Below are 23236 nucleotides of genomic sequence, written 5' to 3' on the forward strand. Positions count from 1 at the left end.
TCGGGGAGGTAAGCGCGCCCCAGGACTGCCCTGGCTGCTCGGGAGCGCGCCCTAGCGTCCCGCCCTGTCTCGGTCCCGCGGGCCGGCTTCGGACGCGGCGGCCAGCCCTGGCGGGGTCATCCAAGCAAACAAGGTAGGCCGAAAAGGGCCTGAGGGTGGGCCCCAGCCCCCTGTAGGGGTGTGCGTCAGAGAATGGGATTAGGCGGGTCTGGGAAGTGTAAGTCGCCCGGAGCCCCTACCCCCATGGCCCGCGCGCGAGTCGCGTGCCGGATGGCCCTGCCTCCCGGGACTACATTGTGCGAAGCGCGGGAGAGGGACCCGCTGGTGGCCGGAGCGCAGGCGGGCTCCTGGGGACCTGGGGGACGGGGGCGGGTGCGGGTGCGGGCTGGGCTCAGGCCTCGGTGCTTCACCTCTGCCTCCCCATCCTTGGTCTCTCCTAGTTCCTCTCCCCTACTAACCCCGAGCAGGCGGAGCCAGGGTCCGCTTCCCGCATCGTTTCCGGGCCGCAGGCAAAGCCCAGATGAGATCTGCGTTCCAGGGCTATGCGCCTCTGTAAGGAGGCAGCGGTGTAAATAATGCCTTGGGTTTTGTTTCAAGCGGCTACCGAGAACCTTCGCCCTAGTGCCACAAAAACTGCGGTTGGGTACGCATTCCAGTTTTCACTCCCGGGCTCAGATTCCAAGGTAGGGGGGTTGGGGGCAGGTTTGAAATTGAGATCTGTGGTGACCTTGTGTTTATCCGAAGATCGTCTACCACGCGCAGTTCTGTCGCGGGGCGGACCTGAGGGGCAGAAAGGTAAATGGCTGGTCCTTTGTATCCTCACACTGTTCGTTCTTTACATTAGGATACATTTGAAAACCAGTAAACACACCGGGGAAATAATTTTTCCAGTTCTCCCAAATTTTAATTTATAAATCAGTACCCAAACCCCAGTTTCGTAATTCTTGTGGCATTATCAGATTCTCCCCCCATTTCTCCCCTTGTAACATTTGATCCAACTTATATATAAAAAGTTACTTATCTTCTAGACTCTTTAGGATTTAACAATTACAACAATATCACATTTGTCAGAAGGCCAGGTTACAGTTTAGAAAAATAACCGTTTTCTCTTATGCTTTGCTTTGGGCCTGGTGGTTCTGTGGACTTTTAAAAAGAGCTTAAGGCTTTCTCTCTTCACTTGGAATATCCAGAATTTACTTTCTTATTGTTTCTTAGCAGTCACCACTTAGAGGAGACAGTATAAGGAATTAATCTTATTACCAGTGGCATTCAAACATTTGTGAAATTTAAGAATTGTAACTGCTGTTCTGATTCATGGATCTTCAAAGAAAGCAGAGAAGGTAGGTGAGAGATGCAAGAATATTTCATTAAGCACTCTGACTGCTAGATGGAGGTTGTTCTTGCCTATTTTCAAAGATTTCTTAAATCATTAACCATTAAAATTTTAATTTTGTTTACTTGGCAATTAGCCAGCCACACTTCTAGCTTTCCACTGTGAAAATACATGGGCAAAAGTAGTTTTCCTCACCGAGTCAGGGCCCTTAAATTTTCCAGTTGTCATTAGCAGACTGGTAAATCATTTCAAGCCCTGCTTGTCTTCTAAACTGTCAGTTTAAACAGAAACCTCAAAGGCTGAGGAGATAGGAATCCAAGATGATTCACACATGCAAAGAATTAAGTGTTGTTCCCCATCCTTGTGGCTAGTTACAGTTGTACCGAATTGATAAATCAGCTATCATTGTTATATTGTATGCTTTCTCTGTTCTACTCTAAGGAACAACCCTTTGAGATAGCTACTTTACAAATCAGAATACTGTAACTCAGAGAAACTTAGTAATTTTCCTAAAATCATACAGCTGGGACTTGATAAAGCTAGGATTTGCCCTTGGGTAAAGCTGATCTCACAACTGTGTTCTTCCCGTTGCATCACACAGACTAGTTAATGTTTTATTTTGCTTAATAATAAACTATTGTTCTTTGCTCATTTTTGTCTTTCCTTCCATAGGAGGAAATTCAGTGTTTTTCCTTTTATTTTATCTTTTTTGACATCAGCGAAAGGTGTCTAATGTGAGAAAGGATAGGAAAATTGATATCCTAGATTTAAAATATTAATTTTAGATGGTACAACATCATTGTAAAACAAACTAGTACACTTAACCTGATGAGCACCAGGTATTGTATGGAAGTTTTGAATCACTGTATTATACACCTGAAACTAATATAACTCTGTATGTTCACCAAACTAACTTTAAAATAAAAAAATAAACACAAGTATTGACTCTTCAAAGAAAAATAACTTATTAATAATTCTATAACATAGTGTCCTACCCATGAACAGATACTGGTGCATTGACTTGAAATTGTACGTTTAAAAGAATGTGGTTTGAAACATTTTCTTATTTTCTTTGTATATAGATTTCAGGGTTTACAAAGGTGCAGGTTGGTGCAGATTTGAAGACCAATATCTTATGAGCTTGTAAAACAGGTAATTCATCTTTTACAGTCTAAAAGAGGAACAACAGCCATTTATTGATCATCTGTGACAGTATTTTACATATATAAACTCATTTAGTTCTTGCATAAACCTCTGTGAAGTGGGTATTATTTTAGACCATTTAACAGTACTAAAAGCTACCACTTATTATGTATCAGTAACGTGTTTCTTTACTTGTGCTATGTCAGTACAATCCCTATAATAGCTACTCAGCAGCATCCAGTAGAACTTTCCCATGATAATGGAAATGTTCTCTATGTTCACCATCCTTTATGGTAGCCTCTAGACACATGGGGCTTTTGAGCACTTGACATGTGGCTAGTGTGACTGAAAGAGTAAATTTTTAAGTTTTATTTTAGTCAATTGAAATTTTAATTTAAATAGCCACATGTGGCTAGAGGATGCTGTTTTGGAACCTAGCGTTACTCTCAGGTCTTAGAATCTGGATAACCTGGAAAAATGGCAATACTGTTTACTGAAATAGAAAAATCATGAATCTTTTTGGGGTTTAAGAAGATTTGGTTTTGGCTGTTTGTACAATCAGAAAATATTTAGTGATTACTCTAGGCAAGGCCCTCTACTGTGCTTAGTGGAGTCTCTCACCAAGGATTTTATCCACTTAAGAGCCTTTCCTTGTTTGTCATACTGTAGAAGACAATAGCCATAAGAGATGTGCAAATCAAGTGTTCTCAGAAGAAGGAGTGCTTATTTCCGGATGCAAAGAGATTAGGAAAGGTCGAGTGTGGAAGATCGTATTTGAGCTCGATTTTAAAGAATAGGAAGGATGTGAGCAAACAAAAATGATTAAAGGAAGAGGAGGTTATGCTTCTAGCAATGAGATGGACACAATGTTTTGGAAATTCCTTTTGCCAAAATTCCTAAATGCTGGATTAGCCTTTTAAATGCATTGCAGGCCTGTAGAACAGAAAGGGAAATCCCCAGTGCTAAAAGGTCAAAGAGAAAACAAACCAGAGTAGTAAACTAGCAGTGTGTCTTTTGGTTTGGCTGATAGTAGAAATAAAGCACAATTAGGGACAGGTGATAGGCTCCTCTTGCTCCCCACCCAAGGTAGAGAGAGAAAATTCATAGCCCTTTGACCTCTCAGGTATACAACTCCAAGAGGCACCATTCACATGGTAGTTTGTATAAATGTGTTTCAGGGGATGATTTTGTTCATAAAAGTTAAAATGTAAATATTTCTACTTGAAATTGTACAACCCATGGCCTTGGAGAACCACGTTCCCCCAAATTCAGCCTGGATCCTCAAAAAACTACACTTCATGAAAGGTGGGCTAGGGAAAATACCTCTTTCCTGGCCAAGGGGGATCACAAAGAAATTTGTTCATTTTCACCCAGGTCCAGGTGGGTGAGTAAAGCTACCTCTTGTGAACTTGAAACTGCAGGGTCTGCCATCACTCAGATTCAAGGTTCAAATTTACATATCTACATGGTCTAAAAAACCTGAAAGTCAGGAAATTAAAGTTGGCCCCTTGGTAATGTGCCAGACCGCTTGGCAAAAATAGATATAGACCCTCCCTGGAATGATTCACCCTTAACCTAAGCCTTTTAGAATACTCCCAATTAAAATCCAAATCCTAAAGTTCATAGTGAAAAACTATAAACAGGTGCAAAGGTTGGTGGAACCAACAAATATGAAACTAGATGCCTCTAAGGATGTTATGTTAAAATTATCCAAAATAAAATGTTTTTCAAAGAGAAGAAAGGAAAGAAAGATTTAAGAAGTAATTCATAATTTATAGAAATTGAGAATTATTGTCTCAGAAACTTATGCTGGGAAAAGCACTATAGGAATGTGGCAAGGAATTGTCATGTTTAACTAAATTGATGAAGAAAATTGATAGAATGTTAAAGACTAAAAAGGAAAAAAAAGAACAAAAAGGAGGAGATTATGATAATTCAAGCAGGAAATTATTCAAATCAAGTCTATAATGGTGACTTTAGGGATAAAGGAAAAGAAACTTATTTAGCAAGATTTAAATGTACATATTTAGCAACAAGTCAGATGATCAGAGTAAATGACAAGTACAAGTCAAAAATGGCTGAGATTTCATTATTTGGAAGAAGCTGAGCACATTGGAGGATTATGCAGATAAGAGTTGTTACAAAGTTCATGGGAAATATTCAATTTCTGTCCATCAAACTATGAGAAGATACTCCTCCAAACATGACATTATTTTTACATGCATAGGAGTAACTTCTTATAATTTGAAAGTATTTCTGTATTTATTTTTAAAAATTAAATGCATTCAGATACATTAATGTCAAGTAATCATAAGTGAATTCGGAAACAACATCCTCAGTCTGGAATTTAAGAGAGAAAGTGGTGATGTGTGATATGTGTGTATTTAGGTGCTCTTTTTCTTTTCTCTCTCATGTAGGAGCTGGAAATAGAATGGTGAACAAAACGGTTGGTTCCTGCTCTGTCAGAACCTAAGGTTTAGTGAGGAAGATAAAACCAAGCAAACAAGCAACAGTTAAGTGAGATGAATGCCCTGGTCGGGGAGGTAAAGGGTGCTCTTGGAAACAAAGTAGGGACACTCAGCTCAAGCTGGAAGAGTTGGTACTTGAAAATATATAGGAGTTAACAGGTGGTAGTGAGGCTGGAGGGTGATAGCATGGTAGTCTGTTACCCAGACAGAACAGTGTATGTGAAGGTCTGCAAGTGTACAAGAGAGCATGACACATTTGAACATCTGAAAGAGGTTTGCTGTAGCCGTATAGCATAGTGATTGATGTTGGAACAGAACTGCCTGAGTTTGAATTCTGTCTCTACTGAGTCCCAGCCCTGTGACCTTGGACAGTGCTCTTAACCTCTGTAATTCTGTTGTGAGAAGTAAATGAGATCATGTATTTAAGGTGATTAGTAACATGCTGACACAGAGTAGACACTGCTTGCATTTGTAACGATGATGAAGACAATGAAAGCTAGAGCAAGGAATTGGGAACAGAGAAGTAGCCAGAGATGAATTACCGAAAGGTAAGTAGAGATCAGATAATGCAAAGACCCTGTAGACTGAGTTAAGGAGGAAAGACAATTTATAAGGGCACAGGGAGGACCTGAAATATTCTTTGTAGGTGAATAGGTAGTCAGATAGGTATTTCTGAATTAGAATGATCACTCTGGTTTTAGGGTGGAGTCTAGATTGGTCATGGTCCACACTACAGAAGGACCATTTGGGAGATTATAATAATAATCTGGCCAAGAAATGATGGTGCTTTAGGTAGAGTAGTGGCAGTGAAGATGGAGAGAAAGGGTAGATTTGAAGGAAATTTAGGAGGTTGAATAAACTGCTTACTACTTGATTATGTGTGGAAAGCTGGGGTAGAAAGAACGTTTCTAGATATGGCAAGTGGGTGAAGCTTGGTTCCATTTACAGAGAAATTGAAAGCAAGCAGGTGTAGTAGATGGTGTGGGGGATGATTTCAGAAGTGGAACAGCTCATGAGATAAGTACAAGATAGTGGGAGTGGGTGGCTAAAGTAGAAGAGATGAAATACTTGTGAATAATCTTCTCTAATTTGTTTTTTCTACTTCAGAAGACCTGTTTGAGATGTGGTGGTTTCAGCAAGGTCTCAGTTTCCTCCCTTCTGCCCTAGTAATTTGGACAGCTGCTGCTTTCATATTTTCATACATTACGGCCATAACACTTCACCATGTTGACCCTGCTCTGCCTTATATCAGGTCAGTGAAATGTATTTTTTTATAGGAGACTGTTTATGCATCATTCACATTCTAACAGTGAAGCTAACATTCCATATTAACATTTTAAAATTCAGATTTTATATTCGACATTACAACAACAAAAAGAATATAAAAAGGAAGTTGTATTTGGTTCTTTCTGTGTGATAGAGAAAGGTGGAGACAGAGGGGTATGATTCACTTAGTGAATTAGTTAGTGAATTAGGACACTTTAAGTGCCTTGTCTTCCAAATAAACATTTGAGGTTGTCTCAGAAGATAGAAGTGGAATTATCTCCCCTTAAAATTCAAAAATGCTGCAAACAACAGTAATAGTATTAAAAGATAATGGTAATGACAACTATTTATCCATCTACTTACTGCATGCAAGGTAATGTTCTAAGCATTCTTCAGATGATAAATAATTGAATCCTTACAACTACCCTTTGAAGAATTTTTACCCCCATGTAAGAGAGAAGGAAATAAGTTATTTGTTCAAGGCCACATGACTCAGTAAGGGATGGAACCAAAATGCAGTTTGGGCAATTTGACTCTGGAGACCCTGCTTTTAACCTTTATGACATATTGTCTAGATCTTTCTGACACATTAAATATCAAAACTTATCAGTAATATTTTTGAAATTTCAAAACTAATTATGATATAAGTATGGGCACTCAGTTGCTTGTGCTATGTTCATAACTCTTTTTTTCCAGTTATAAAGGCAATATATACTTATCCTAACAAATTTTAAATAATAGTAGACTGATTATAAAAGCAAAAAATGAAAGTCTATTTCAACCCCTCTCTAGCTCCTGCCTATCCAGAGGTAATTAATGGTTTGATTGATTTTCTTCCATAGTTTGTTGTTATAGTTTTTCATTTATTTATTTGTTTACATTCTGAAAAATAACCTCTCCAACATAGAAAATAGTGAATTTTTTAAGGATGACAAACCAGAAGCTAAATTTATCTTTTTAAAATATCAAGAAGAGATCAGAATGTTACTATCTACATTTGTTCCCACAATGGTATGGTATGGAGCAAAGGATAGCAACAAATTGGCTACACTTTGGGAAGATGTGCAAAAACCAAAGATATTTTAGAATTTAAGGTTCCAACTCTAGGAATAATTTGATGACTAATCACCACTGATCACCACTCTGCTAGAGGAACATGTAGCTTAAGGAGCCAGTTCATTCTTTAGTAACTTTTTAGAGAACATACATCAGTAATTCCTGAGTGCCTTTCAGCATTTTTATTTCCCCTTTGGGAACTTGTCTGCTTTCACTTTAAAGAGCTTTTAATCATTTAAGAGGCCTTTGGGTTCTTTTTCAGAGTTTCAGTTCTCTGATGGTACTGCATGTGATTGTCCGATAGTACCCTAGACACTTCCTTTTCCATCCCTGTTCTGCCCTTTTATTTTTCTGTATTATTATTGTATTATGTAGTATTATTACCCTGGGATCTTTCTCCAATGTTCTAATACATTTAAACTCAGTACTACTTAATTTTACTCCTCAGGCTCATTTCCTTCATTCGAAGAATGCTTAAGTTAGACTAGATGCTCTGCAAAGTTCCTTTCAGTTCATAGACCCCTATCTAAAAGGTTTAATTGTCAATAGTCCCAAAAGAAATAACCAAATGTAAATTTCACTCCAAAGACAATTCCACTGCAAGTATGTTTCAGGTGTTCTCTTAGTTGGTTCAAGTAGTGGATGCCCAGGTAGAACGCAGGAGAAGAGTACTGGAGCACGAGAACAAATTATTAGAATTTCTATGTATACTTTTTAATCTTGATATTTGAACTTATATAATAAATACATATATTTTGAAGTTACATAATCACACCTTTTTTTTTTTTTTTTTTGATGACATGTGATCAAAATAGTTTGATGACCACTGGGTTGGAGTGCTGTGCTGATGAGGTGATGGACTTGGCTGTTTTCACTTGTAGGCCAGTTTGTATCAAACTGTTCCAGAGCCGAGGCAGCCAGCCATCTTGGAAATGCATGCTTTTGTTTCTTTCTAGGATATTTTGAAACTGCAGCATCTCTTGAAATACAACTATTAAAATTTTAGGGAATCAGAAAATTTTTTTTCTGATTATAAGAAAATATATATATATATATTATTCTTGAAAATTTGAAAAGTAGAAGAAACAAACAACAAAACCATAATCCTCACTCCCTGAAGATGATCAGAGTAACAAAATCTTTTGTTTCTAAAGATACATCTTAGAGTCGGAAGGAGCAATCCTTAGAATTTATATGTGTTACTTTACTTTCCATAAACCTAACCCAAATGTTCACCAAACCTTATTGATTCCTTACCAGACGTGATTTTCCATCTCTTTTTTATTCCCATTACATTGTGTTAGCTGAGATCCTTATTATCTCTTTCCTCTAGTACTTCAATTCGTGGCCAAAGACTTTGTCTTTTTCATCTTTACTGTAGTTTGAGGGAAGGGAAAGGAACTAATATTTAATGGGTGTCTCCCGTGTCTGCTGCTGTGCTAAATCTTCACATGTATTGTCAGTTTCATTTCGTCATGTTGAGCTGATGAGGCTGGGAGGGAATTAATGGCCCCACTTTGCCGATAAGGAACAGTCATAGAGAGATACAAGAGCATACCCAAGGTTCTACAGTAAATGGTAGGTGGGCTGTTATCTGGACCTGTGTTTTCCCTGCTGCCCTGAAACACAAGCATGTAAGCTGATGCATCGCAATACATTGTGATCAGTGATTTTAACAGAAGTCTGGACAGAATGCTCTGCGAGTCCTCATTCTGCTAGAGGAGTTGGCCAAGGCTTTGGAGGGTAGGGAAAAATTGGTCTCCTAAAATGGAAGCTCCAAGAGGGGAAGGGCTTTGTCTCTTTTACTAACCACTATACTTCTGTCCCTAAAATACTGTCAGGCACATAGTAGGTGCTTGATAAATGTTTTTTTTAAATTAACAGGAAATGATTAGGTATTAATTGATTTGTAGACAGGGTCAACAAACAGATGACAAAGCAGAGTTGTGAAAGGACCTGTAATGTTTAGGGAACATTCAGGTGGGACAGAGGAACATACCTGCCCAATTGATAGAAGTTAGTAACACAGCCCTAACATACCCAGGATAGTTTTGGTTTTTTAAATTTTTTTATTTGTATATATTTTTAAGATTTTTATTTATTTGAGAGAGAGAGAGAGAAAACAAGCGGGGAGGAGGGGCAGAGGGAGAGGGAGAAGCCGGCTCCCCACTGAGCAGGGAGCCTGATGTAAGACTCGATCCCAGGACCTTAGGATCATGACCTGAGCCAAAGGCAGACACTTAAGTGACTGAGCCACCAGGTGCCCAGGTTTGGGTTTTTTAAAATCAATTTCTATTGATTTCTGTTATCTGAAAAAGAAATAATCTCAAGTGATATGAGAAAAAAATGAACTAGGGCGCCTGGGTGGCTCAGTCGGTTAAGCATCTGCCTTGGCTCAGCTCATGATCCCAGGGTCCTGGGATCGAGTCCCGCATCGGGCTCCCTGCTCAGCGGGGAGTCTGCTTCCCCCTCTCACTCTCTCTCTGTGTTCTCCCTCTCTCTCTCTCAAATAAAATCTTTAAAAAAAAAAAAGTGAACTAGATAAGTACTGTGAGCTCAAACTGTCATGTTCTCATAAAATTATATGAGTTAAACTTACAAATGTATAAAAAGATACAGGATTTGAAGTAGCCCATTATTTCTTATTCTTTAGAAAAAATACACATGTATATTTAGTGTGAGAAATCTACATACCTTCTTTTTTTTCTTTCAGTGACACTGGTACAGTAGCTCCAGAAAAATGCTTGTTTGGGGCAATGTTAAATATTGCCGCAGTTTTGTGTAAGTAATGGGAATTGTTTTAAAAATCAAAATTAATAGTGAAATTGCCCTTTCCTTCTTTAAACACTTGTGTTACTTGTTTTAGTTTCTGGTTATACCTGAGGGAATGTTATCACTAAATTATTGGTCCCAGATATGTTCCTTTTAAAAGAAAAGCAATTTCTAAAAATGCTTAATTATAGAAATAAATCCTTAAAAAATATCTATAAGGCTATTTGACTACTCATCCAAATAGAAGTTGTAAAGTATAACCAAATATTTCTTGAGACCTTAAGTGGATTTCTTAAGTGACCAGTAGAGGACAAAAAGCTATAAACACACCGACCACAACTAACACCAACTAAATTCATTTAGGAAAAACAATTTAGAAGTTTAAGAGTATAGCAGTGGAACCGTGTTTTGATTTTTGAACAATGTTCTAACATCAAAGGAATGGAATTCTACTGCATTTTACATTCCTGTTCATTATTTATTTTTTGAATCAAGCTTTTATTAATGATTAAAATATTTTTTCCATCAATTGTGATTGTTTTAAATATTTGAACTCTTCCATATGATATTTATTATCTGCTTGGATCAGAAATTGACGTCAAGGAAATGAATGATTCAGTGCATAGAAGTTCACCTTATGACTAAAGTTTTCAAAAACATTTCTTTTTTTTTTTTTTTTAAAGATTTTATTTATTCATTTGACAGAGAGAGAGACAGAGAGAGAGGGAACACAAGCAGGGGGAGTGGGAGAGAGAGAAGCAGGCTTCCCGCAGAGCAGGGAGCCTGATGCGGGGCTCGATCCCAGGACGCTGGGATCATGACCCGAGCCGAAGGCAGACGCTTAACGACTGAGCCACCCAGGCGCCCCTCAAAAACATTTCTACAAAAGCATATCTCTGTTTCATTTTCTACACTTCTGAGTTCTTTGGCAATATTTTTGCAATGGAAAATTTTATTTGATTTGACCCTTTCTTGACTAACAAGGATGGTAAAGTGGGTGTTTTTGTTTTCTGTGTAATCGACTGCTATATCTGATTGAACCAAGTTGTAATAATTTGAAATAAAATGCAATGGGAATGAGGCAAATTACCTTTTGGTGTTTTTTTTTTTGCCGGTACCCATTTTATCCATATTTTAGCAATAATTACTTTAAACTTTAATGCTTATCATATAGGATATTTTGTTTTATATAAAACTTATCATTAGAAATTGTCAGAAAACATCAGACTTATCTCTTAAATTTTATCCTAAATATTTGTAAATGTGAGGCCCATGGAGGCCAGTGCCTTTCAGTCACACAGAGATATGACTAGTTTCATAATGCAGCCTTAAATGTTCTTTAAAATCAACAGCTGTTTCTGCTTTTTGTTTTTTCTCTTCTCTCAAATTAAATTTGAAAGGAAGATACATGTTAAGTGACCTTTGTTAACTCTTTGTTGGCAACTTTATTCCCTGCTTACTTATTACTTTGTTGTCTTTCGGATTATCTCTTCCCAGGCATTGCTACCATTTATGTTCGTTACAAGCAAGTTCATGCCCTGAATCCTGAAGAGAGTCGTATCATCAAATTAAACAAGGCTGGCCTTGTACTTGGGTTACTGAGTTGTTTTGGACTTTCTGTTGTGGCAAACTTCCAGGTTTGTGTTTTAGCTCAGCATAGGTATTTTCCTGAGGTACATAAATTAATACATGTTAAAAAGGAAACCTGAAACATTCAGTTACACACTGTTATTGTTTCTTTGCCTTAACAAAGTAGAATCCCCTGCCTTTAAATTATTTGACCTTCTTCGGGATCACTACATACACAATTAGAAAAATTCATTCTCAGTAAGCTCCTGAACACCTATAAATTATTCTGACCTTTTAAGAATTCACAGGACTCTATTAGATTCTTCATTACTACTTAGTTGGAGATTACTCCAAGACCAGAGAGAATTGATATAAATTATAAGTGACACAATTATAGATTTAAATTTAAAAAAAATATATATATGAGAGGGGCACCTGGCTGGCTCATTTGATAGAGCATGGAACTCTTGATCTCGGGGTTGTGAGTTCGAGCCCCGTGTTGGGTGTAGAGATTACTTAAAAATAAAGATCTTTGAAAAAAAAAATGCCTAACAAGTTACACTCATTTACCTATTTTATATTCTTGTTTAGATGTTCCCATTGATCACCTCTATTTCTAGGTGCTCAGCCCCTCATATGAGGAAGTAAAGGGAGGGTATGGAGCTTTTTCCAGCTTTTTCTCAGGGAATTTTTTTTTTTTTTTAAGATTTTATTTATTTATTTGAGATACCGAGAATGAGAGAGATAGAGCATGAGCAGGGGGTAGGGCAGAGGAAGAGGGAGAAGCAGGCTCCCTGCTGAGCAGGGAGCCCAATGTGGGACTCGATCCCAGGACCCTGGGATCATGACCTGAGCCGAAGGCAGACGCTTAACCTACTATGCCACCCAGGTGCCTCTTCTCAGAGAATTCTTAAAGTAGCAGGTTAACCTTCACAAATATTTGCAAACTCTTCACATTCCTTTCTATTGACATTCTTTCAGATGAGTCTTCGGTAATACCAGCTGTATCCCGGGCGTATAGGTGTTTTGTTTTTTTTTTGATTAATCTCTGCAGTCTTCAGAGTTTCAGTTTAGACATCTGATAACCTATTTAGACATCTAATAACTATTAATACACACTCATACAGATACACATATAGAGGCATATTCATGCATCCACTCCGGGTATTTTTGGCTGATAGACGGCTTTCCTCCCACAATGATTTAAGGCGCAGACACTATCCATCTTTGAGCACTCCCATTCTCTTAAGTCCTTATTGTCCTCTGCATCCAGCCGATTGAAACAGTCAAAGAGAATATAGAGAAATCACACCTGCTTCTTAACAACCTTGACCTGGCAGTGACTCACATCATTCTACTAACATTTATTTGCTAGACACAAAAGGGGCTGGGAAATGAAGTCTTTCTGAGCATCAGTTCCTGGGGCAACTCCATACTATGGAAGGGACACAGAATTTTTGATGGATAGCTAGCTAGCTGTCTTTGCCACAAAGAGGATCCTGCCTTCACTAATCAGTTTCTAAAGCTCAGTGTTAAAAATATGTTTTGGGGAATTTTTAGTATATGGATAGTGATTCTTTGTTCCAGTTGTCCCTTTATCAATTTAACAGTATCTCTCATCTCTGTATGGTAAAAATGAATCCCAAAGTGACCTCCACACTTAAGATGCTAACTCTGTTAGTAACTGATATTTGTTTATGTGATCCAGTAAATTCCAATGGCAGTTCCTGATTGTAAACTGTGCACTCTGCCTTTCTACCTTTTCCTCATTTGCCTACAAAAACGGTTTATATACTTTTTTTGCTGTGTTCCTTTTAGCTTTCATTCTAGTTAATCTTCACCACAGGGGTCCCTGGGCCTTTGAATTTTGAATCAAATTTCCTTTTTTCTCTCTTGATCACATCTCTTTTCATGCAACTTTGGACCTCTGCATCCTTCACTGATGGCTTCATTGCTGGGCCCTATTTATAAGCAGACTCTATAACAGTACCCCGATATCCTTCCTTCCTTTCTCATGTAAACTTTTACTGCTTATTTTAAGTGGTGAGTGCATTGCCCCTGCCTCTTCCCACTCTGTCTTGCAGAAACAAACTCAAGTTATAGAGTTTGACTTGGAAGAGACTCTAGCACTGTGTTTTAAAGTAGGGGCTTGTTGGTTTTATCCCTTAAACATTTCTTGAAAACATCTGCTTCTCTCCATTTCCATCTCCGCTTGCTCTCCCTACCATCTCCTCAACCAGATCAGATTTCATTATCTCTCATAGCCTGGCCTGCTACCATAGCCTCCTAAATACTTCCTCTGCCTTCACTCTTAACATCCCTTTCATTTAATATTGCAGCCAGTGTAATCTTTTGGAATTATGTATATATCCCACTCTGTTTCCCTGTACCCCTGCTTAAAGCTGAACAGCGCCCAAGTTCCATGAAAAGAGATGTAATCAAGAGAGAAAAAGGAATTTGATGAACTGCCAAGCTGCTTAATTAATTCAAAGGTCTTGCATGATCTGGCTGCATGATCTACTTCTCCAGCCTCGTTCTACATCATTCCCCTTTTTAATATCCTCCCTTGTATATAACACTGGACTTTCTTTGTTCCTTAAATAAGACAAGTTTATTTCACTCCATTTCACATGTTTCTTTTGTTGGACATTTCACAACCCCAAACCTAAATAGATCTAGGTATGTCTTCAACATCTCTGTGCAAACTACTTCCTCAGGGAGATCTTCTCTGTGGTTCCTATATAGTTCGAGTTTTCTTTATTTGAATTCTTTGTGTTCTCTAAGCCTCTGGAAACAAATTCTTCACAGCACTTACTATAGTCTAATTTTATATCTATGGTTTTTAAAAATTTTAGATGATATTTTTCTCCATTAATTCTAAGCACAATGGTTTTATTCATCATTGTATATTCAGCACCTAACATAGCACTTCAAACAAAGATGTTCTCATTGTTTAGTGACTTATTAAAGAGGCCAAAGGGACTATGCATGATGGATAAAAATTCTCTTGCTATTATTGTGGTTGTCTACGCTTAAAGAGACCCATTGGGATTTGAAAAAATCTGACTTAAAAAACACAAATTTAATTTCTTTGAAAACAACTGTGTATAATAATATTCAGCAAAACAAACATATGCTAAGGGTCCTCAGTGCCTATTTAGAGGAATTTTTCCCTTCCTAGGACATTTATCCTCAAGGAAACTTGGAAGGGATAAGTAAGCAGAAATCTATATTAATTTCATAGGGCTGCCATAACAAAATGCCATAAATTGAGTGGCTTATAATAACGGAAATTTATTCTCTCAAAGTTCAGGAGGCCAGAAGTCTAAAACCAAGATGTTAGTAGGGATAGTTCCCTTTTGGGGACACATGCCTCTTTTTTAGTTTCAGTGGTTACCAGTAATCCTTGGTATTGCATGGCTCATGGCAACATAATTCTATGATATGTGCCTCTGTTGTCACATGCCATTCTTTCTTCCTATAAAATTTATCCTCAAGGATAAGTAAGCAGGAGATTAGTTCCTAAGTTTCATTAACTGCTTGTAGGTAAAGATTACAGACCATTGAATATATAATTTATAAGTTCTTTATCAGACATTTGCTCCTGACCACACATATCTCTGTAATTTTTCTTGTCTTTGTCAAAGGATAAGTTTTTGTCTTTGTTTTGTGAAAGGATATATTTTTAAAGAGGATAAAATAATGACTTTTGCACATGTGCCAAAGATTTTATTTAACTTATTAATTAATGAGGGAAATATTAGGTATTACAAATCAGCTCAAAAGAAAAGTCAAGGTACCACACGTTTGTAGTCAGATAGGGAATGCTAAAATAAATTTATGATGTAAAACTGGTCATATTCACAGAGTGACAATTAATAACATTCAAAAAGACACAACTTGCATTTGTATAGATATGGATTATTTGCCTTACTATCAGTTTTCTATAAGTTAACTTCTGTCTCTACACATAACTTCTATCATGACGGAAATTTTCTGTGAAAAATAGCCTAATCAGAGCCAAGTAAAACTCATATTCGTGTAGAACCAGCCCCAGAGGCTCTAACGTTCCACTGGAAAAATACTCTCTGGCCTATTTCAAGATCTTTTGCTGTTTCCCTGGTCTCTAAAATGACAAAATTGAATGTACAAGCAGAAGTACTGCCAGTTAAAACCAGTTTTAAATGCCTTTATTTTTAATTATAAAAATACAGTAATAAGCACTCTCCATTCTTTACTTTTACTTTTTAATTCACAGGATTTTGTTGTTGGGACTGTACAGTGATCACAGGTGGGCATCAGTCAGGCTATATCTGTATTTATCTTCATCAATACATATGAGAATTTTTTTTTTTTAAGAAAAAATTCACCTGCTCGTAGCCCTAAAATAGTTAATTTCATTTTTGCCTGTATTTTTCTAGCCTTTATTCATATGTATAGATAAATTCCCATAAGAAGATAATACCATTTTGTATTATGTTTTACGGGTGCTGAAGTTTTTTTTCTTTGTTACCCAAAGTGGTAATAGCAATGCATTTTTTTTTCCCTTCCCAGTACTCATAACTTACTGCCAGTTATAACACCACAAACCGAATCAAAGTAGCCCTTCCTCTCCAAAAGAAAACCAATGGCTTTGGCAAAAACGTTACTATCTTTTACTTCTTATAGCTTCAACTAAGAATTGGGCTCTATGTTTGTGAATTAGCACAGTCGATTGTGAAAGAAGGAACCCAAGCCTTAACCTCTCCCCTCTTGTTACCCCATCATACACTCTGCCAGGTGCTCTATGGTGCCTTCTCAACCAAGTGACATACAGACTGCATCACCTTCAGAAACTAGAGTGGTTCAACCAAAAACGTTTGTAGAATTTTTGGAGAGCTACTGTTGTCACTTTTAAGCAGAGGGTACATGTGATAATAAGTAAAATGTAAATGGATACTGATGAGTGAGATAAAGGAGAAAAGAATTGGAATTTATCAAAACCAATCAGTGAGAGCCAAGAGGGAATGCTTAATTTTTTGACCTTTCAATTGTACTTAGATTTAAATTAGATTTAAGTTGAAACTCCCTCCCTCCAGTTTCCCAACCATCCTGATCCTCCTTTGCCATGCACTACTCTTTTTCTATAACCCTTATTACCATCTAGCGTACGATGGACTTTACTTATTTCTAAAGTTTATTACTTATTGTTTGTGCTTCTTCACTTGAATGTAAACTCTGAGGGCCAGATTTTTGTCTGTTTTGTTCACTAATATATCTGAGTACTTAGAACAGTGCTTGACACAGAAAAGGTACCCAAATAAACCTATTATTCAGTGAGTACATGAATAATTACTGTCATATTTTCAGTAGTGACATGTGAACAATTTGGTTTACTGTAATCTTCTGGCTTTTGTGGAGTACTCTGACAGAGAATTGCTTCAGGAAGTAATCTCTAGAATTCACAGTGCTTTTCCATTCAGCGACTGTTCTTTTGAGATCACTAGCTTGTGCTTTCAAATATTGTGTTGGCAATATGTTTTGAGTTTCCCTTATTTACTTATTTCTTCTTTCTACCTCTCAGAAAACAGCCTTTTTTGTTGTGCATGTATGTGGAGCTGTGCTCACCTTTGGTATGGGCTCGTTATACATGTTCGTTCAGACCATCCTTTCCTACCAAATGCAGCCCAAAATTCATGGCAAACAAGTCTTCTGGATCAGACTACTGGTGGTTATCTGGTGTGGAGTAAGTGCATTTAGCAGTATCCTTTGCTGTAAAATGTGGCTATACTTGGAAGGGAATTGAATAACAGAATTTAAGTGAACACTGTTGGCATATTATGAGCAGGCATTTTGTGGGTGAGATTCTTGGGTTAGTAACCCTAAATTAAAGGACTTGAAACATGAAATTCAAATTTTACGTAGGATCTCAGTAATTGAGCTGAGAACAAAGATAAGATTTAGCCTGATCATACTCACTTCAGAGATAGGAAGGATGAGTTAATGCCCTCCCGAGAACAATTATGTAGCAGAATCTTAGGCTAGTGCTGCTGAGTTACTGAGCAAAGAGGGATTGACTATGCAAACCATTTCATAGTAATCCTCTGGGTACATTTTAATTTTCACTACTGCTGTATAATATCTAGTCTTTAAGAAAATGGGTTTGGACCTTGGAAACAAATGTATGAGTAATCCTTGTGGACCTTTAAAGTGATTTTTATTTTGAATCTAAGCTTACAGGTTTTCTCTGAGATTCTCCTTGACTTACTTTTTTTATAGTGCTGACTTGCTCATCCCTTTTGTACAGTGGGAATTTCGGCACAGATATCGTACAGAAACTCCATTGGAACCCTGAGGACAGAGTAAGAACTTGGAATCTATAAAACTTAGTTTAATTGTATAAAGGATAACTATTATGGTTGATTTTGATGTATTTTTCATGTCATCACTAAAAAAATGATACTTTTTCAGTAGAATAATCATTTTGTTAAATTAGGATTATTTTCTATGTATGATTGAGTTTATGTAGCACCACCTATATTCTTCTGTCACGTTTCAACAGTGAACATTTTCAAGACACAAAGAGAATTGTGATGGCAAAGAGTTTTCTCAGAAATTGACTCCTCTAAATATGTATATAATGTACAACATACCCAACTGAGATCTTTTATTATTAGAATACTTGTTTTCTGAATTACCATCTAGAGATTTATTATTATGGACTCTACATTTGGGTTTCAATATAGTGGATATGTGAATGGAGATAACATCTTTGACCCTGAGGAAAAAAAGAGGAGGGATATATACTAGCTAGATGATAAAATAAGTTCATCTGTTTTCACAAACCTTGCAGTGGCATTTCATTTTGAATTGTTTTTAAAGAATTAGCCCCGGATGGGATATGTTTGTGAGAATGAAAGAATGAAATAATTTACTAGTTTCCTTCAGTTATAATCCATGTATTATTTAATGCTCTAAAAATAACACGTTTATCATGAGCATTTTTTACTGACATTTTTAGTGGCATTTAATGAATCTTATGGCTGTGGGAAAGGCAGTAACTTCCCAATTATAGAGTAGAGGTTCTCCTGTTCTTAGTTCTTCAAATGGAAATTTTATTTGCTCTAGAGGAGGTTATGATAGCTAGATCATTTAGGAGGACTTTCCTAATGTCTTTAATTCTTGAGATATGTGCAATAAATTAAGGGTTGTTTTGTTTTGTTTTCCAGAGAGTTCAGATATAGAATTATTTATAAAAGATAAATAGAATTAAGTTTTTAAACAAACCTTATTTTAGGCAGTTTTATATCTACAGAAAATTGTGAAAATAGTGCACAGGGTTCGATGTTATCAATATATTCTGTACCTGCTTCTTTTAGTAACATCTTTAATTAATATGGCATGTTTGTTACAATTAATAAACTCATGGATACATTTTTAACAAAAGGCCATAGTGTATTAATATGTCCTTAGTGTTTACCTGATGTCCTTTGAATTTCAGAAGGCAGATTGGTTTGCAGGTTTTATGGGTCTTTTATTTGAGAGAAATTCTAGATCATTCAGATGAAATTTCACAGAATTATTTTTTTTTTCCGTTGTCACTCAAGGGTTATGTGCTTCACATGGTCACCACTGCAGCAGAATGGTCTATGTCTTTCTCCTTCTTTGGTTTTTTCCTGACTTACATCCGTGATTTTCAGGTAAGAAAACACAGCATTAGATTTATGCAAACTTCCTTCAGGTGGAATAAAGGAAGTTCCTATAGTCAAGTCTCCAACCTTTCTGAAAATTAACTTCATAAGCAGCGATGCCAGAAGAGCTTCTCAGGTAAATCATTTCTGTGTTTGGGGAAGTAGTGTGTTGTTAGTAAGGGGTTCAACCTTGAAAATAGGATTGTAAAACAAGTAAGCAGAAAACTTTTCACAGAATTTTCATCAACTCTGCCTGTGTTTACATAGGCCATCCTCAACATTTAGTTTCACTGATTCCTTTTAGTAACCAAAGAAAAATGAAGACCTTCTGAGTCGGACAGCTTGGTTTACCTAACTGTTGGTACTACAGATACCTTTGGCAGTACAACATCTGTCTCAATCTTGTTACTCATTAGAATTGATTTACATCTCCAGTCCCACAAATATTCTTCAGAACATGTTGAAGATGTGATGTTGAAGACATTGAAGATGTCTTTAAGGAACAAACGCCTATATATAATTTTCTTTTCTGTTACAGAAAATTTCTTTACGAGTGGAAGCCAATTTACATGGATTAACTCTCTATGACGCTGCCCCTTGCCCTGTGAACAATGAACGAACACGGCTACTTTCCAGAGATTTATGATGAAGGGATAAAATATATCTGTGATGATTATGATTCTCAGGGATTGGGGGAAATGTTCATGAAAGTTCCTTATTCTGCTCTGAAATTTTTAACCATTTAATCAAGGCTGACAGTGATGTTGATGAATACTGATAATCAAGAGACATAAATAAAGCCATTTCACAAGTTATTTTAAAGGATATCTTCAAGAAGACCATGTAAAAACATTTATGCCTATACTTTTTTTAATCCCAGAAAATAAAACCAAAGGACTACAACACTGTAGATTTTTTTCTACTTTATTTAAGAGGAACAACAAGAGGTGCACCAAGCAGTCTGCAAAATCCAGCCTTTCATATTTTCTAAATCATTGTAAACCATGTTTTGTTTGGAGCACTTTTATAAGAGATATTTTCCAGGACCCCAGATAATCAGCATTGCTCAACAGCTCTTTTAGAATTGGATTTTGAAATAATAGTTTTACCATATCAGTACATTTCTTACAGTCTTTATAAAATGTTTTTCTTCTGGAATCCACTTATTAAGGGGAGCAGACCTGAATTCATGTAAGTGCGTTCATTGCTTAAGCTTTGCACAGGTGATTCTCTAGGTATGGACTTGATTCCTGCCACAAAGCCAAATACTATGCCAAGTGGTCTGTCACATACACTTGAAATAGTTTCATGAAGCTTAGTCTCTGAAATGAGATTTTAATCACTAATGCATGAGAGACGTAGCTATAGGCAGATTTACTTCAGTTGTGTTTTACATAAAACAAGGGTTCGTGTTCATACATAAGGCTGAGAAGTTTGTGAATAACAGCAGATATGATTAATGTAAGTTACCACAAACTGCAGTCAAGAGCTTCTTAGATTTTCATTTATAGCAAATTATAATTATTTATAGAAGTCTTGAATGGGCAGATATTAAGCCTTTTAAACAGGGTGTGAACTTTGTAGAACCCAAATTCTAAAGGACAAAATCAGTCCAAAAAAAAAACACAAGGTACAAAATAATTGTGATATAGGTATCCACCAAAATGGTTTTCTTTCTCTCTGTCATGCAAATGATCAGATAGCTTCTACTTGGATCCCTATCTGTGCAGATAAAGGATGGTTTACAGATCCCAGATAAAATTCAAATTCCAATTACTCATCCAGAAGGTGCTCAGTGACTGGTTCTCAGAAGAATCTTTGAAGAAGATTAACAAGGTTTATCATTTTAGAAGAAATGGTTCTGTAGCCAAAATAAAAAATGGTGAGAACAAGTTTAAAGTACAAAGAAGGAGCACTTTTAAAGGAAAATGGATATATGGTGGAAACAGATCTCAATTAGGAATAAGTTGCTAGATATAGGACTATGTAAATAATATTTCTGAAGACTTCTGGGCTAATAAGACAAAGTGGAATAAAATACTGTTTATCATGCAGCAGTGAACATGGGAGATATTTCAGTAAACACTGGTTCATTGAAATCTGGCATCACTAGGAAAAAAATGGTTACAAACCATGAAAAATTTCTGTCATGCTTCTGAAAATTATGGTGCAGCCACACCTGAGAAACAGCATTCAGTCCTGACTCCTGTACATCAGGGAAGATGAAATTCAAGTTGTGAAGGACCACAGTGTGGTGAGAGAGGAATTGATAGAATCGAAGTTTATAAATATGTGGGGAGGATGGCATAGGGAAAAACTTGGATTTACAGGTCCATACTAGAATATTAGGCTTAGAAATGTGCACTAACACATTAAAGAAATTATTTTAAAACAAAATGTTACTTTGATAGTATTTTAATCCAATCATTTAACCTTTACCCTTAGGCATAACAGAGGCTGAAAATATTAAGTTTAAAGGGGATTATAAATAGATTTTTGAATATGTGTTTATCCTTCACTTATGGCTAAAGTAATGGAAGGTAACCACCTCCTCCCTCAAAGTATACCTTGCGTCCACTGTCAGTACAGTAGCTTGGATAAACAGATAAGGCATTCCTTTTCAGTTCAATCAACATTTTTGTATTGAATATTTATCTTTAAAAATAAAAGGTCTTAAGCTGACAAAATTAGCGGGTTCTATGAACTGAGTGTATCTATTTCTTTTTTGTCCTGGAAACCCAGCAAGACTATATTTCCCAGCTTCCCTTTCAATTAAGTATGAGCATGAGACTGAATTTTAGCCAGTGAAATGTAGATGAAATGGGTGTTCATTATTTTCTTATTAAGATTCTGAAAAATGGGAATGCTCTTACCCAATTTTTTCTCCTTACACTAAATGGATATTGATGACAAAATTTTAGGAGATGACAGAATCACATGATAAAATGAACCTGAACTAGTCCACTTCTAATTTTAGATTTTAGAAAATCAAATGAGATCTTTTATAATTTAGGAACTCCATTTTTATCCATCCCAGTTACTTAGATTATATTGTATGTTGCCAGAATAGTGCCATATATCGTAAGTGTTCAGTGGATTTGTGAAAAAGAAAGAGAACTTTTCTTTATCTCGTCAATGTCCTGTATAGGCTCACTGTGAAATGAAGTTCAGTAAACATTGGCTTATTGGTAACTTTGTAAATCCACAATGTATGTCTTCTTTTCAACCAGCCAGATTGCTAATTTTAGTAAACCACTCATTTATAGGAAGATAAGAACATAGAACAGAACTAAAATAAAGAAAAAAATCTTTCTGAGGCATTGTGAGTATAAGCAACTGTATCCTCCAAAAGGCGTGGTAATTTGAGAGAGAGTTCACCTACTCAGGAAGCCTGAGTAGAATACAAAGAATACTTCAGGAATTCTAAAATATGCTGTTGGAATGTAGTGCAGAGAGGAAGTCCCCATGTTTGGAAACCGGGCAGTTTAGCTGAAAAGCACAAAGATTCCACTAGGATCTCACCAATGCTCAGATCCCAATCCCTGCTGAAAGGAAACCCTTTTAATTTAAAATATTTGAAGCAAGTGGTAAAGTTAAACTAAATCAGCAGCAAAGCTCATCTCCACCTCAACTACAGATTAGATTAACTCAGCTTCCCACTCTAAGAGCCTGACAAAGGAACAGGCATGCCCTTTTGTGGAGGTAACTATTATTTATTTTCATTTTATTTTCTACTGTTCTTTTATGGAAAATACCCAGCATACAGCAAGAAATTATAAGACCTGCAAAGAAGCAAAAAATTTGATCCAGAGAGCAAAGAGTCAATAGAAGCAAACTCAGAGATTGCCCAGATGTTACAGTTATCAGAGGTAGATTAACTATGATTAAAATGCTGAAGGAAGTAGTAAAAAGGGTGGAAAACGTGCATGAAGAGATGGGGAATTTCAGCAGAGACATGT

At 36.7% G+C, this 23236-nt stretch overlaps 1 protein-coding gene across 6 annotated transcripts; it reads left to right on the plus strand.

Moving 5' to 3' along the window:
• The first annotated feature begins 14 nt into the window (after window positions 1-14).
• On the plus strand, window positions 15-22771 carry DRAM2 (DNA damage regulated autophagy modulator 2). Of its 6 annotated transcripts, none has more exons than XM_032421662.1 (11): window positions 15-133; window positions 1216-1340; window positions 2416-2485; window positions 4894-4988; window positions 6052-6196; window positions 9980-10047; window positions 11536-11675; window positions 17171-17348; window positions 17866-17948; window positions 19194-19286; window positions 19816-22759. In XM_032421662.1, exons 5-11 carry the CDS (start codon window positions 6066-6068, stop codon window positions 19921-19923), a joined length of 801 nt encoding a protein of 266 aa, XP_032277553.1. In that variant the 5' UTR covers window positions 15-133; window positions 1216-1340; window positions 2416-2485; window positions 4894-4988; window positions 6052-6065; the 3' UTR covers window positions 19924-22759. The 6 variants fall into 6 exon arrangements, with proteins under 6 accessions (XP_032277553.1, XP_032277562.1, XP_032277570.1 ...); XM_032421671.1 differs by having other exon boundaries at window positions 1219-1340; window positions 19816-20180; XM_032421679.1 differs by lacking the exon at window positions 15-133 and adding an exon at window positions 336-643 and having other exon boundaries at window positions 19816-20180.
• Window positions 22772-23236: the final 465 nt, after the last annotated feature.

This window comes from Phoca vitulina, unplaced genomic scaffold (assembly GCF_004348235.1).
Source record: "Phoca vitulina isolate PV1807 unplaced genomic scaffold, GSC_HSeal_1.0 scaffold2, whole genome shotgun sequence".
In the NCBI taxonomy this organism is placed as follows: Eukaryota; Metazoa; Chordata; class Mammalia; order Carnivora; family Phocidae; genus Phoca; species Phoca vitulina.